General features: G+C 40.9%; 2 protein-coding genes across 2 annotated transcripts; one reads left to right on the forward strand and one right to left on the reverse strand.

Annotated features, from left to right (window-relative positions):
* The first annotated feature begins 896 nt into the window (after window positions 1-896).
* On the forward strand, window positions 897-2,369 carry nog3 (noggin 3). Its single transcript, XM_060939026.1, has one exon. It carries the CDS (start codon window positions 1,296-1,298, stop codon window positions 1,980-1,982), a length of 687 nt encoding a protein of 228 aa, XP_060795009.1. The 5' UTR covers window positions 897-1,295; the 3' UTR covers window positions 1,983-2,369.
* A 9,274-nt stretch (window positions 2,370-11,643) lies between these two features.
* LOC132897635 (ectonucleotide pyrophosphatase/phosphodiesterase family member 7-like) lies at window positions 11,644-15,588 on the reverse strand. The gene is made up of 6 exons (XM_060938872.1): window positions 15,342-15,588; window positions 13,982-14,127; window positions 13,067-13,699; window positions 12,713-12,956; window positions 11,788-11,902; window positions 11,644-11,701 (listed from the first exon to the last, which is right to left on the reverse strand). Exons 1-6 carry the CDS (start codon window positions 15,586-15,588, stop codon window positions 11,644-11,646), a joined length of 1,443 nt encoding a protein of 480 aa, XP_060794855.1.
* Between the last annotated feature and the right edge of the window lie 347 nt (window positions 15,589-15,935).

The following is a 15,935-nucleotide window of genomic DNA, read 5'->3' on the forward strand; positions in this document are numbered from 1 at the left end:
GTTCTCCCCGTGTCCACATGGGTTTCCTCCGGGTGCTCCGGTTTCCCCCACAGTCCAAAGACATGCAGGTTAGGTTAACTGGTGACTCTAAATTGACCGTAGGTGTGAATGTGAGTGTGAATGGTTGTCTGTGTCTATGTGTCAGCCCTGTGATGACCTGGTGACTTGTCCAGGGTGTACCCCGCCTTTCGCCTGTAGTCAGCTGGGATAGGCTCCAGCTATATAGAACAGGATAAAGCAGCTAGAGATGATGAGATGAGATGAACCAAATGATAAGACATAACTCGGTTTAAAATTTGGTCTCCTAGTGAAGCTGGTTTGGCATTGACTAGGAGACCAAATCTGGCCACTGGGAGACCATTTGTTAAAAAATGCTCAAGGCATGCAGGTTAGGCTAACTGGTGGCTCTAACTTGACCGTAGGTGTGAATGTGAGTGTGAATGGTTGTTTGTCAGCCCTGCAATGACCTGGTGACTTGTCCAGGGTGTACCCCGCCTCTCACCCATAGTCAGCTGGGATAGGCTCCAGCTTGCCTGCGACCCTGTATAAGCGGCTACAGATAATGGATGGATGGATGGATGGATGGATGGATGAAGAAGAGTTATAGAAAACTAGAAGATAAATTGAATCCTTGCTGTGCCTCTGTATCAGGTGTTAAAATGTCAATGGATGAGTTCATGAATTCAGATTAGCTGCATGATGACCTGTTTGTTTGCAAGAAAAATGCTGATTTCATGAGACCCTTCAAGTCTTTCTTTTTTTTTTTTTCCTAGGTGTCAGGTTGTGGTGCAGGTTGTGATAATGACGTGCGCACGCACCCTCCATAATCCCATCCACCCCTCCCTCTGAGAGAAGGAGGCGCTGGGGGAGCCCTGGCAAAACCCCCGGCATTCACACTGGGCTTTTTTGCGTTACATCACAAGCGGCGAGCATAAATCGGACGAGCCATGGCGACTCTCAGTCGGGCGCTGGACGACGCGACGCGAGGAAGCACCATGCGGACACGGGGCGGTGCGGAGACACGCGGACGCAGCAACAAGGAGCTGAGCGCCGAGCGCGCGCCGTGTCACGGAGCCATGCGCTTCCTACTGCACTGGCGCTTGGCATGACCTTCAACTAGGTGACTTGGTGGATGCGCACTGACCTACTGCGTGTCCTCCTGCCAAATCGCGTGGAGCAGCAACCCGAACTTCTCAAGCGCAGGACACTGTTTAATCGTGCTTCAGAGCCAGGATCAGGAATTTGGCGCTTTGCTTGCACCTCCAGGATTTACACCCGCGCGCCAGCCAGATCAAATGGATAACATGGATAACGTGCCTCACTTTCTAGCCATGTGCGTGCTATTTTTCGCTCTCGGCTTCCGGATAGAAGGCGGCTCGTGTCAGCACCACACATCAATGCACTACCTCCTCCGTCCTATCCCTAGCGACAGCCTGCCTGTCGTGGTGCTCAAGGAAGACCCCGATCCCGTGCTCGACCCCAAAGAGCGCGACCTGAATGAGACGGAGCTGCGCAGCATGCTGGGTGCGCACTTCGACGCGCGCTTCATGTCCGTCGTGTCGCCCGAGGAGAAACGTGAAGACCCGGCGACAGACACTGACGGGTTCAGACAGCAGTTTCTGCAGCGTCCGATGCCCAAAGAGATCCGCGCTTTGGACTTCGAGACGGCCCACGACGCCAAGAAACACAACAAGAAGCTGCGCAGGCGCCTCCAGACGTGGCTCTGGTCGTACGCGTTTTGTCCAGTGGTGTACGCGTGGCAGGACTTGGGCAGCCGTTTCTGGCCACGCTATGTCAAAGTGGGCAGCTGCTTGACCAAGCGATCGTGTTCAGTGCCCGAGGGCATGATGTGTAAACCTTCCAAGTCTGGGCTCTTCACGCTGCTGCGCTGGCACTGCATGTCCCGGCGCACATCCAAGTGCACATGGATCCCCGTGCAGTACCCAGTCATATCCGAGTGCAAGTGCTCCTGTCCGACCTGAAGCCGCGGGTTCCCCTGTCTCTCAAGCACTGCCTGAAGTGTAGGAATGTCTCTGCGATGTATATGTGGTGTTATTTTAACATTTTGTTTGTTTGTTTGTTTGTTTATACCTTGTAAAAGAGGTCAGTATTTACTTATATCCGGCGTCTACTGTATTTGTTGAGCATACTCTGGGTTAATGTATTTATGTGGAGAAAATTTCGCTCTGCGAAAAATGAAAAGACATTTTTACTGAAGGAATTGTAAGCTTTTGTTTTTTTTTTCCATTGTTCGGAAAAAAAAACACCCATGTACGTTTTTTATAGACCTCAAATAAAGTATGAATTACGGTGTAATTGTTACAGCTTAATTGTTACAGCTGTGAATATAAATAAAGTGGCAATAATCATAAACCTGTAAATTAAGAGAAACACCTATTTATTCTTTATTTCCATGTAGTCCAAAGAAATAAAACCACTTAAACTGCATTATTGTTTTTTTTTTTATTATTTTGTTTTTTGGTCTGTTAAGTCATTCATTTCTGTAAACGCCATGTACTTCTGCCAATGTGAAATCTGATATCTTGATTTTAATATGATTCAGCCTGCTTGAACTACTGTATATGTCAAAGCTACTGAGCAAGTGACATGTCTAGGTGTTAGGATTTAATTCTTATGCCCAAGAAGGAGTGGATCAGTGGCTTCGGGGTTTTTTTCCCCCCCCCCCACACAGACGCCATCCATCCTCAGACAGTCTGAAGGGTCTTTGTAAAAGGATTAAAAGTTAAAGACCTTCATTTTCAGATTCTTTCATTTAATCTGTGTGGCGCCTGAAACACATAGTGGATGAATGATCACATGTAAAAACATTCTTGCACTGTCTGCAGCCTAAAGTCTATTGGCATGAAAAGAACAACTTGACCCTGGTGAAGAATGAAGACACTAGAGTTTCTTTCTCTATCGATTAACTTTAAAGCTTCTTATATGACAAGCCGAAAGAAGGCTGCCGTGCTGCTGTATAAGTCCAGTCCGTTTTAAAGCAACCTTAAATTAGGAGGGATTAGTATCAAAGCAATGTAAGTCCTAAAAATAATATTAGCCTAATGATAAGCTTAATTTTTTCCATGCATACAGTTTGAGAAGTGATGAAACTATGCTGTTGAGTGATTTGTTGCAAGTTTGACATATTGATAGTCGTCTGAGAGGGTAGTCATAACATGCTCGGGACTATGTTACATGGCCTAGTGCGCTGTGGGTGTTTGGCAGTTTTCAAAACAGACTTTAAATTTCCCCCATGCAGAGTGAGAAACACTGCCTCTCTTTGTGTACATGATGCCAAAAAAAAAAAAAAAAACTGGCAAATGTGCACTGGCCTCATGGGTTACAAACATATTTAGCTAAATCAAGAATCATAAACAATGTTTTAAATTATTTTTTAATTCATTTTATTAATGACCAAAAGCATCTCGGCCCTCATCAGATTTGCACAGGAGATTGTGCTAGCTGTTAGATCTTTTCTTCTTCATAACTTACTGCATTATAAATATCACCCTTTCTTTCTACCCCATATAATAAGATCACAAGGTTACAGTCTGCTGTTTAATAACCATCTTCTATTATAATTGCACCCCTTTCCCCCCTTGCTGATTATCAGTGCAGCATTACTGATTCGTCATTTGTAATTTACGCTGTTCCACATTAGCAGGCAGCGTTAAAAATCCCTCCGAACAATGGTATCATTAAGTTCTGCAGCCTTAAGCTAAATGCTGATAGATTCTTAGAGACCGTGTCTCCCCCACTCTGAGACCATCTCATTCCTGGTGATATAAGAGAACGCTCTGTATCATTAAACCACAGCATGCCACCCAGACACTGGCATTTATCCGGAATCACTAACAATCAGGTGTCAGGGCCTCAACCATGAGGAGGGCTTGCTCGGCCACCCACAATTTCACTTTCACCATGCCAGAGTGGTAAAAATCACTGCTTTTAAACTTTCACACTGGATTTTTCCAGCCACGCCTTGGCAACAAAACGGATTCTTATTCTTATTGCTGGTGTTTGTTGCTTAGTAACTAGACTAAATATCTTTCCGCCTAGAATGTGGATACCAGAATGTGGATGCCTAAAAAAAAAAGAAAAAAAGAGAGAGAGAAAGACTGGTATATCGTATATTGTTTATTTTAAGCTATCAAAGCTTACACCTCCTTTTTTTTTTACCAGCTTTACCAGGCCTTTATAAAATTTGTATAAAGCCAGTGAACTGTAATAAACCTTGAATGAAATTTAACCTTTGCACTTACATCACGGGTAGATCTCAAGACGGCCAAATGAGAAAATCTAGCCAATTAGAACACATGCTTTGCATCATTAGTCTGATGTTTAATTTTTATTTGAGTAATGGAGAAAATAGACCACTTTACCCCCCCCCCCCCCCCCCCCCCAAAAAAAAGTATATATTTGCACCCACCAGTGAAAGCTGGTGGGATGCATTGTCAGAGCATCATGTGGTGAATGAGAAAACCCCCCAAAAAACTAATTATAACCCATATGTCATGCAAGTCTTGGGAAGAAACATGCATCAATACAAGCTATTTTTCAGTCACGAGGGTCTTTACACAGAATACTGTATTATAATAAAAGCTTCTGATGAGCAGCATATGTACAATGCATGCCTCCTGGGCTCCAGTAAGGCCCTCAATTATTGTGTATTAGTATAATAACTACCTTCCTTCTGATTAATAATTAGAGCCAGTCTGGTGTATCATAATAAAAGATCATTTTTAATGAGCTATTTATGCACTCTACCACTTACATTTGTATGACCTAGAGGTATTTACAGTTATGTCTGCTTTTTACGATCTTATCACATTATTAAAATACTTATGTCAACCAGAATGCCATTTAGTCAGCCAGAATATCATGTAGTAAACTGGACTATCAGTTAGTAGACCAGGTATTAAGTAGTACTGTAATGAAGAAGCAGGTAGTTTGAACTTTACTGACAGTAACGAATGCTTTATCTCCCTAGCATTTTAAAGCTAGACGGCCTTTTGATTTCATAAAATCGGTGAAATTTAGTTCCCTCTGAAATTTGGTCATTGTGATATATGTATATTTCTGTAATATCTCACAAAACATCAGGCAATTCTGTGGCTGGGAAATGTTTTAATTTGAGGGGATTCACTAGCAAATAATGTGCATGAAATCGCTTGGTTCGCGCAGTCAAGCAGACAGAGGAACTCCATGTGCGCATGTGCATGTTTACCTTCTTCTTCTTCTTCTTTTGGGTTTTACAGCAGCTGGCATCCACAATGTCCTGCGTTTTTTTTCCTTCGCAACATAACGTCTTTTCTTCTCACTTTCCATTACTGTAGTCAGTCTTTCACGTTTCATTCGCACACTCACGTCCTCCATTTTCCTCTCCTGTTTCAAATTTGTACCCCACAATGCCTTGCGCAAACAGGGAAAGCCCACCACATGATGCATGATGTAGTATCTTGAATTGGGTCATGGTGAGGCAGGAAAAAATAGCAGAGAATTTAGGGCCACGTGGCTCTAAATTCATTAATTGTTATATCCATCCATTATCTCTAACTGCTTAACCTGTGCAGGGTTGCGGGCAAGCTGGAGCCTATTCCAGCTGACTATGGGTGAGAGGCGGGGTACACCCTGGACAAGTCACCAGATCATCGCAGGGCTGACACATAGAGACAAACAACCATTCACACTCACATTCACATCTACGGTTAATTTAGAGTCACCAATTAGCCTAACCTGCATATCTTTGGACTGTGGGGGAAACCGGAGCACCCAGAGGAAACCCACGCAGACACGGGGAGAACATGCAAACTCCACACAGAAAGGTCCCCATCGGCCCCTGGGCTCGAACCCAGAACCTTCTTGCTGTGAGGTGACAGTGCTAACCACTACACCACCGTGCCGCCCCATTAATTGTTCTATTTAAAAAAAAAACTAATAAAATTGGAAGTCTGCAATTGGAATTCAGTAGCTTTCGGTCCACTAAACAAAAATAATTGGGTGTCAGGGAAAATTCTTTTTATGACCTACACTTGAAAAATCTGAAAGGCTGTCTACCTTTAAACTGGCACTGGCCTGAGCTGCCATTTGGATAAGTCATGCGCGAGGTTATCATTTTCTTCCAATGAATCAGAGAAGTGCACAGGTGTTAAAAATGGTTGCCACTCAAACGTCTCATACTGCTCAGTGTGGTCATGGATGAGATTACTCTGCATCTGATTCACCGGTAAGACAGTTTTCCCCAGGATGAATTGTCCAGGTCATAATGGCTGGAAGAGATGAACATGTTTCTGGCATGAATGTCTATCATAATGAAAGATGGATTTAAAAAGAACTAAAACTGATAATTTAGTCAATTATCAGTTACTAATTTAGCAAAGGGGTCTGATATAACTATTTTATATCCTGAACATATATAAAACATCCACAGAATGTATCTAATGATGCTTGAATATGTTACGACATACCTAACATCAGATTTGTATACTTAATTTAACATCAATCAGTAAGCTAGGGGAAAAAAAAAACAGTCTGAAATTTCTCTGCATGTTAGATTGACAGCATGGATATTTATTTATCATCAACTCAAGAATTCTCCATTTCTATTCTCAGAAAGAAAAAAAAAATCTTATGCTTGAGTCAATTTGGCTTAATCGAACCACAAGCTGCATCTCCCTTTGTTCTGTCTGGCTTATGGCAGCAGAAACTGGCAGCTTCCCCCTGTAATTTTCTCCCTGTGGCCAGGCCTGTGTGGGCTGCATGCCATCATTCCACCTATTCCTTTTGTACCCCTAGGATAATTTCTACAGCACTGGCAACAGATTTCCTTCTTCACTCATAGCATTTCTCCAAGCCTCCAGCTGTCTGCTGCACAATAATTTTTGACATTTTATCAGAAGTTGCTTTAAAATGCAAGTTGGATGGAGCTTCACAGATCCAGGTTTTCGCGGTTATGTATGCTTACTTCAGAAGGCATATGAGCTTAATTTATAATGGAGTGAAACAAATTACATTTATTCAGGAGAGAAATCTGCAGTAAACCAAAGCCTCAGGGTCTCAGGTCAAAATCTCAACTTGCTCTGTTCCCTGTCCAAATTCATCATTCGGATGATTCAGGTGTTGGACTGTGAGGATTGCTGTACTCCAGGATTGGCAGAGAACACATGGGAACTGTCTGCATCAGTCATCTGTGGTGGAATGAGATCCATCATGTATCAGCTTGTAGCTGTTTGGAGAAGGCTGGACTGGTGTTGAAAGTATTGGCAGCGCTGATCCATAATAAATGCACCCAGCAGACTGTGGCGCCACTTCTGTATTATGTGTAAGTGTGTATGTGCATATCTGCTGTCTGTACTATATTAGAGAGAGAGAGAGAGAGAGAGAGAGAGAGCATGCATTGTGGGTGTGGGTGCAAATGAAAGTTTCTGTCTGTCTACAATTGTATAAAATTAGGTGTTTCAGCAAGAATGATAGACCACTTTCTAAAATGCCCTTATATGAAAACTTCTGATTATACATTCTGAGACGGTGCTCTTTTCCAGCATGTGGAGTAATGGAAGAAGAGAACAGTCATAAAGAATATTGGCATGTAGAGTCTGTGTTGTGTATGTTTCAAAGTAAACGTTTCACGGTTTGATGGATAGAGACAGTATAAAATTTACTTATACAGTTTTCAAAGCGAATATATCTATTTTAATCCCCTTTTTATCCCTAAGTCTTTCACAGCCAACAAAACCAATCAAACAAGACAGCTCAGTGTTTCTGTGGTTTATCTAGTTGCTCGAATAGCTTTGGCTTTTAGGAATCTTGACACAGAGCCCTCTGACACCTCTGACATGTCTCAGCATACACTTTGTGCAAGTGATCCAACCTTGTCAAAAAAAAGAATTACAATCCTGTTGATGAAAGACATTAAATGCATACCAATAAAGCCTTGCCGTTATTGTCTTTATATGACATTCATTAATATCATGAGCATTGACTCTTGAGGCTAATGTCCTTATTTTTCCCCTCTAATAATTATAGTTATTTTAAAATAAAGACAATAATCAAAAATGCCTTTTGTAATCTGCTTTCCCATCTATGTCAATGACAATGCGCCCCCTAGTGGTTATGTAGTGAATGTATTGGATGGAGGAGCTCAGCAGTGCTCAGTTTTGGCTCATAGCCTACATGTTTAATTTTAGTTACCTGAATTAACTTGATGCTAAAATTTGACAAAATTAACAACCAGATGAAATATGTTAGGAGAGAGAGAGAGAGAGAGAGAGAGAGACCAGCTTGAGAAAATGAGAGTGGAAAAAGCAAGACATTGTTTTGTTGTAGATTTGTAGTTGACAGCATTTTCCAAACTCATCTCTCTCTCTCTCTCTCTCTCTCTCTCTACTTTATCATGCAATAAAATATTTACAGAAGTATTTAGCATGTGTTTGAATAGTTTATGTGCGCAATCACTAGAGAACAAACATGCTTCTAGCAGCCACTAGCATTTTACTATTTCAACACAAACAAGGCATCTTTGTGTGGTCTACTAGGTGCATCACTTCTTTAAACTTGAACACAAAACACAGAGTTTCTAATGTGCTCATCATACATATACATCATTCTGAGAGCACTGGCAATGCAAGAATCTGATACGTGGAGTCAAAGACAAAAATAATAGCAAATGTCACACTCTGAAGTATAATTATACAAAGTGACTAAGAAAGCTGGAAATCTTAGATTACTTCAGCTGAGGTGCCAATCTCTAAACCTTGTGTGAGGGATTAGTTTTGAAATGTTTGAATTTGAAAATTTAAATGCATGGGGAAAAAATTACCTCGAGATTTGAAAGAATTAGACTTTAAACGTCATAGCAGTCACCAGCTGGCAGTCTAGTGTTGAATTGCATCTCTTATTATCCATATGGATATGTTCAGGCAGATTAAAGTCTTCTCATGGACCGGCTGGCACAAAGCATTTTAAGTCTTGTGTCTGTCATAATAAAAAGAGAAAAAGATTTATAACCTCCTACTGAGACCATTTCCCCCCACACAGTCAGTCGATATTACCTCCTAAATCTTGCAGCTATGGTAGAGTTATTCAGGCTGGCAGGAGAGGGCCAGGCAGCGGGGGCGAGGCCTGCACCCACATGTTGGCATGGGGAAAAGTTATCATGGATTAACGCCTTGTTTCAGCTTGAAGGCATGCCTTTGCCATAACTGCCTGGGCAGGATGGCAGGGACGGGACTGAGCTCACACATGCTGTGTGTGGATGTGGAGGTGTCGAGTCAGTTTTTCCGTGGTTTTAGCCACAGAAGAAAGAAAGCCCTGCAGGCGCACTACACAGTGACACCTCATTGACAGGTATGTCGTGGTGTCCGCGGCCAGCCAGGCTGGCAAGACTGCTGGAGTAAATCTGCCGTCACAAGCTCCTCTCACCCGAGTGCAAGGAGACACGGTTCTTGTCAGCCCCCGCAGGACAAGGCTGCTGGCAGACATGGCGTTTGACCAAGACCACCAAAGCATCCTGGCCAGTTCCTGTGAAATAGCTCACATGGTTTCAAACCTCATCTACCCTGAGATTCACAGTACTTTAGAGACACCCAGCTCATGGGAAATGCACATATTCCCAGTAAGTGAAATTGTAAATTACACTTTAACATGAACAAACAGCACCTTGGGTTCCCAGAGCTTTGTCTCCTTTCTTTTTGACGTGTGATATAATAAATATCAATGAAAGATGAGCGAATGGTATATTCTATAAGGTCAGATTTGTGAAGCTGTAGTGAGAAAGGTAGACTACAAGTCTACTCAGGCTCGAAACCATGCTGGCGTGAAAGTTTCAGAAGGCTTTTTAGTCTCTTAGAAGTAGGTGATACTTCATGACAGATCTGGCATTCAACATCAACATATGGAAAGAGAAAAGCAAAAGAACATTGAGAGAGAGAGAGAGAGAGAGAGAAAGGATCCAAAGAATGGGAATGTTTGACGTGTCCTGTCAGAGTTGATGGATGAGTCGGGAGAATATTAGTGTGTCCCAGTCTGGTGTCGGATTGTTGTCATAGTGTAAACGTGCTGTTCTCTCATCCAGGGCTTCAGAGCGAAATTCCCTTTTGTTTACGTTATGACGTTCAGTGGCAGACTTCACAGTCATAACAGCTTTACAAAGACAGTTAACACAAGGCTGAGATCTGGCACTGCATACACACTTATAATGACTGAGATAAGAGCAATAGAGGTGGTATCTCCCACTATGTTATAGATATTGAAAAGGGTCAAGCTACAGGTAGAAATCAGATTGCTGCAGCTACTAAGTCTAATTATAGGCCATGTATAGAAGCAGAGATGTTGTTGCACTGAAAGATGGATTGGAGTCTGGCACATGTGCCAAGGGGGAGACTACACATTTCCAGACTGACTCTGTTCTACTCTGGCGGGTGCCTGTGTGTGTGTGTGTGTGTGTGTGTGTGTGTGTGTGTGTCCGTGTCCAAATGGGGGTTACACTGCAGCGCACTGTTCAAACTGTTTATGCATACCAGGCTGCTCTGAGTGGCTCTTTGTCATGAGCTGTTTACATAAACTTATTTTGGGAAAATTCCACATGACTGGACAGGATTTCACTATAAATCATTGAATCTGCAGCTTTGTGTAATGATAACTTCTGTCAGTCATTTACACCTCCTGAACTGCCTTTTTTTTTTTAAACACAACATAGGTAAGTTTAAGAATCAGAGCTGTGCATTGATGTGGCTTAGATGTTTCTAAATGTTAAAATTTTGTATTTAGACAAATTTTTAAAAATTGTTTATTTATTATTTTTAAAATATACATAAATTAAAGCTTTTCTGTGGAAAGCTAGTGCTAGGTTATAGTTACTATTTCCACTAGATGGCACTAGAGAGCGAGAACACAAACCTGATACAATTCACATCTCATCTCATCTCATCTCATCTCATCTCATTATCTCTAGCCGCTTTATCCTGTTCTACAGGGTCGCGGGCAAGCTGGAGCCTATCCCAGCTGACTATGGGCGAAAGGCGGGGTACACCCTGGACAAGTCGCCAGGTCATCACAGGGCTGACACAGAGACACAGACAACCATTCACACTCACATTCACACCTACGGTCAATTTAGAGCCACCAGTTAACCTAACCTGCATGTCTTTGGACTGTGGGGGAAACCGGAGCACCCGGAGGAAACCCACGCGGACACGGGGAGAACATGCAAACTCCGCACAGAAAGGCCCTCGCCGGCCACAGGGCTCGAACCCGGACCTTCTTGCTGTGAGGCGACAGCGCTAACCACTACACCACCGTGCTGCCCTGATCATGAATTATTATATCCGATTAAACATCCAAATGATCTTTAGTTTGTAACATCTTTTTTATTTTGGGAACAAACAGCAGAATTTAATAGGTATCTTGACAATATTTAGTGTTTCTGTTCTACCATAATCAAATTTGATGAACAGACAATTCATAAATTAATATTAGTTAGAAGAATACATTAAACTGTTTACAAAATGGATGGTATGACAAGCTAACTATAATGGAATTTCATTTATTGTAAATGATGATACTGATTTCCCAGTCAAATAGTTAGCATGCAACATGGTGGTCTTCTTATTTTGTCGCTCACATTCTAACGTAATTGAATGATAATCACACTGATGTTTGCTTTGAATCAATTTTTACTCCAGATATTACTTTGAGATCATACCTAGGGAAACAAAGGAGGGAAAGAGGTGAGTTTTCAAACTGTATCTTGATTGGTTTATAATAAATGTAAGTGTGTGATCTACTTACCTTGTATCTGTTTTGTGTCGCTTGTTGACAGTACAAGCAGAAACAACGATGAAGACAATTGCCAGAAACCCGACCATTGTAGCTAGGCCAATGACAATACTCATCGGGTATGGTTCTGATAAAAAAGACAAATTGGATGCTAGACATCAGACAATGTATGTTCAGCACATGTTGACATTCAGTGCTGTTTGAATAAAGTTATACAGTGTATACAGTTCCATACCATATACAGTACCAGAAAAAGTTTGGACACACCTTCTAGTTCAAAGGTTTCTCTTTATTTTTATTCATTATAAGACACATCATGTCTTAAAGTAATGATGTACTGTCAGACTTGATGTAATATGGATTAATACAGTTGTGGAATAGGGCTATTTACTGCATTTTATTATTTACTATTTACCGTTTGGTCTCAAACACATAAAGAAGGTAAAAAATTGCACTAATTAACTTTTGACGAACCACGCCTGTTAATTGAAAAGCGTTCCAGGTGACTACCTCATGAAGCTGGTTAAGATAATGCCAATAATGTACAAAGCATCATCAAGGTAAACGGTGGCTACTTTGAAAAATCTAAAATATGAAGAATATTTTTTACTCCATATATGTTCTATATGTTATTTCAGTGTTTTGATGTCTTCAGTCTTGTTCTAATATACTGACTTGACTAAAATAAAGTGGAAATCATTCACCACACCACAATATTTCATAAATGTATTCTACTGACAATAAATAATCTTGTGCAATCTACAAAAAGAACACCACCACCACCCTGTCAAGATAGTCTGATTTTTATCCAGAGATGGATCTAATCTGATATAACCAAAGTTCAATATGATACCGTCAGGGTTCACCTTTTGGTGCTGGTGTCCTTTGATTATCAATGGTAGTAAAGAAAAAAGGTCTTAAATCAAACCAAACCCACCTTTGCTGGCACATTGTTGCCCACCAGAGACTAAAAGATGTCTGGTTTTATCAAGAGAGCCATCATTGACCTCAGGCTTTATTCCTAGTAGATGACACATTAAGGGATAAACATGAACTGTCTCAAACGGTCCCACTACCCGGTTCTTGTGAAAGTCAGGCCCCACTGCCCTGAAGAAAGCCTTCATGTCTAAGGCTAGATTATCAAATCCATGTTCTCCTTTATTGTTCTGAACTGGAAAAAACTGAAAAACGATTTGATCAAAAGATGGTTCATGAAGTATAAACTTGTGAATAGATTTCAAACATCTGAAAGAATCTAAATATATATTTTCCAATACATCCAAACACTCACCCCATTGATTACATATCCTGGGTCAGCAAAAAGAACGAGTGGTAAAATACGTGGATGATTTGAATAATGAAGACGACCAGGCATGTCTTCCTTTTTATAGACGTGGAGGTTAGGATGGGCACCTTTGAGAGCACGATAAACCTTTTCCAGCATACCCTCTTTAGGCAAGAGCATCCCATTAGGGCCATAGTCCAACAACTGGAACTTAATATCCTGAAATGAGAAGCCAGGGATTTGGGAAAGAATAATCTGTTTTGTTCCATTCCCTCTCAGCACAGTAGTCATCCCATGATCAGCAGTGATGATGATGTTCAGGCGGTCAGCAAGACCATGTTTTTGCGCAGCGTCACGTATGTAGCCAACGGTGCGGTCCACTTTCCTGACTGCATCATGCCGTTCTGGGGAGTCAGGTCCATACTTATGGCCTGCCAGATCTGGTTCACCAAAATATAGTGAGACAAATTCCAGATCCTGTGTTTTAAACCAATCACCCATCACTTTGTCCACATTCATGCTCCAATCTGCCTCATTGGTGTAGTTATAAAACGGAGGTTCCACTTCCCTCACATTCACCCTCTCATTCTGATATTCGGCAGCCGTGCCTGGAAAATGTAAAGAGCCTGTTTTCAGGCCCTGGGGAAAAAAAAAAAAGGTGAGTTTTCAAGGAAAAGCTAAGATGTTTAATGAGACAATTCACTGTTAGTCAACTTGGTAACTGTGGCAATAAAGCAAGAACATTTTTAATATTTGAAAATTATGAAAGCTTTGGTAAACTGCCTCAAATCTACATGTAGTGAGTTATCACCTCAAGTACCTCAGTGAAACGTTGAAACCTAGAATAAAGTTTTTGCACCTACAGAATGAACACCAAATGGATCTTTTGTAAATGTTCTAGCTGGTTAAGTGATTCTTTACTTGTCTTTGAGCTGTAATCCATATCGGTAGACTGCCATTGTCCCAGTAGTCATCAACAAACTGTGCATGGTAGTATTGCTTCTTCTCCTGAGTGGTGGTGTTGAACCATACATTGTGAATCACTCCATGATTCTCAACATAACGTCCTATACAGATAAGTAAAAAGAAATATGATAAATTTTGCCCATCCAGCCATCCATTATCTATACCAGTTATCAATCAGGGTCACAGGGAAGCTGGTAATCCCAGCTGACTTCATGTGAGAAGTACACACTTGGCAGGTTGCCAGTCTACCACATGGCTAATATAGAGACAAACAACCATTCACACTCACATGCACAACTACACAACTATGGGCAATTTAGAGTAGCCAGTTGACCTAATCCACACATCTTGTATGTACGTACGGTATATATATATATGATATGTATATATGTGTATATATAGATATGAAGTTAATTTTTGAGCAGTGAATGAAAATATTTTAAACACAAGAAAATAAACTTGATATCTTTGCAACACCATGTCATGTTCTTTATATTATATAGACACATCCACCAAAAATATGCAAGTTAATCAAAAAAATAAAAATTTTGAACTGGTTCATCATTTTGACAATGCACATCTAGTCAGCAGGAAAACACTGGAAGTGACGTCATCGAAGTGAAAAATCAGGAAATTTGTCACTCAGGTCTGCGATGTAATTCATTTGAAAAAATGTGAGTTTTTCAACACGAGAAGATAAACTTCATATCTTCAAGCCAACTTGTGATGTTCTTTTTATTATATAGACACATTCACAAACAAAAAGTACCCAAATTTATCAAAACAATTAATTGATTTCCTCACGAGTGACATATAGAGATTTATGTCACGGTTTTGGCTCTCCATGTCCCCGATGTAGCTTGTATGAAAAGTACAAGTAGTATATAAAGGTAATAAACTGCCAAATTAGTGTATTTTTTTTTAAAATACTGTGGCAATTAAAGAAACTTCACACTTTAAACAAGGAGGCAGTACCTTTTATTTTCTGATGGCGTCAGCTTACATAATGTACAAAACAAAATGGCATGTTTTTCAGCACATAAAACTGAACGAAAATTTTAATGGTCATCCAAGTGTTGGTTTTGCAGAAGGTTTACGGTTCAGGGAGTGCATACAGTCCTTTAAACAGAAAAATAAAAGTAAAGCTTTTCTTTAACTTTTTCTTTAAAATTTAAATTGAATAGCTTGAGAGTTGCATAAACACACACACACACACACACACACACACACACACACACACACACACACACACACACACCATTCTGTACATCCTTTCATGATGTTACTTGCTCTGCTATTCTGTTTTTTCACTCACCTGTAAGCAGAGTGAAGTGACTCGGGCTAGTGATTGTTATAAAGGGTGGGGTGACATAAGTAGCTTTTACACCATCTTGAGCCATCTTGTCGAGATTTGGTGTGTCCACATCTCGGTCATAATCCCATCTGAATCCGTCAAAGGAGATGAGTAGCAGCTTGTTTTTTCCTGTTGTACAGAGTTCTTTGACTGGAGCAAAGAGAGCTGGAGAAACTGCAAACAGCCAAAGACTTATTGTCAACAACATGGCTATAAGACTTCTGGTACACTAAGTGCTTAGTTCTTTGTGCTGCTGCCAGTCTTTCTGACACTTTATGATATTTCACTTCACCTTGACTTTTATAATCGATTACCTCAGTTTATCTTATCACAACTGGTATATCAGAGGTTAATAACAGGGCGGTTTTCACTCAGCACTTTTCTGCAGGTTTATAACTCGGGTAATGTTGAAGCAAATGTTTTCGTTCGATTTTGTACTACAGTGATAACGTGCATCTGATACAGAATATTTGAACATGCTTATTAGACAGTTTACTCCAGCACAAACTGTATCTGATTTGAAATAACCCACCTAAAAATTTAATTAAAGACTCA

This window comes from Neoarius graeffei, chromosome 14, assembly GCF_027579695.1.
Source record: "Neoarius graeffei isolate fNeoGra1 chromosome 14, fNeoGra1.pri, whole genome shotgun sequence".
NCBI classification, from domain to species: Eukaryota; Metazoa; Chordata; class Actinopteri; order Siluriformes; family Ariidae; genus Neoarius; species Neoarius graeffei.

Coding starts and splice junctions, on each gene's coding strand:
- nog3 (XM_060939026.1), top strand. CDS start 1,296: ATGGATAACATGGATAACGTGCCTCACTTTCTAGCCATGTGCGTGCTA.
- LOC132897635 (XM_060938872.1), bottom strand. CDS start 15,588: ATGTTGTTGACAATAAGTCTTTGGCTGTTTGCAGTTTCTCCAGCTCTC. Junction 12,957..13,066: donor CAGGATATGTAATCAATGGG/GTGAGTGTTTGG, acceptor ATCGTTTTTCAG/TTTTTTCCAGTTCAGAACAA. Junction 11,702..11,787: donor CGACACAAAACAGATACAAG/GTAAGTAGATCA, acceptor TTGTTTCCCTAG/GTATGATCTCAAAGTAATAT.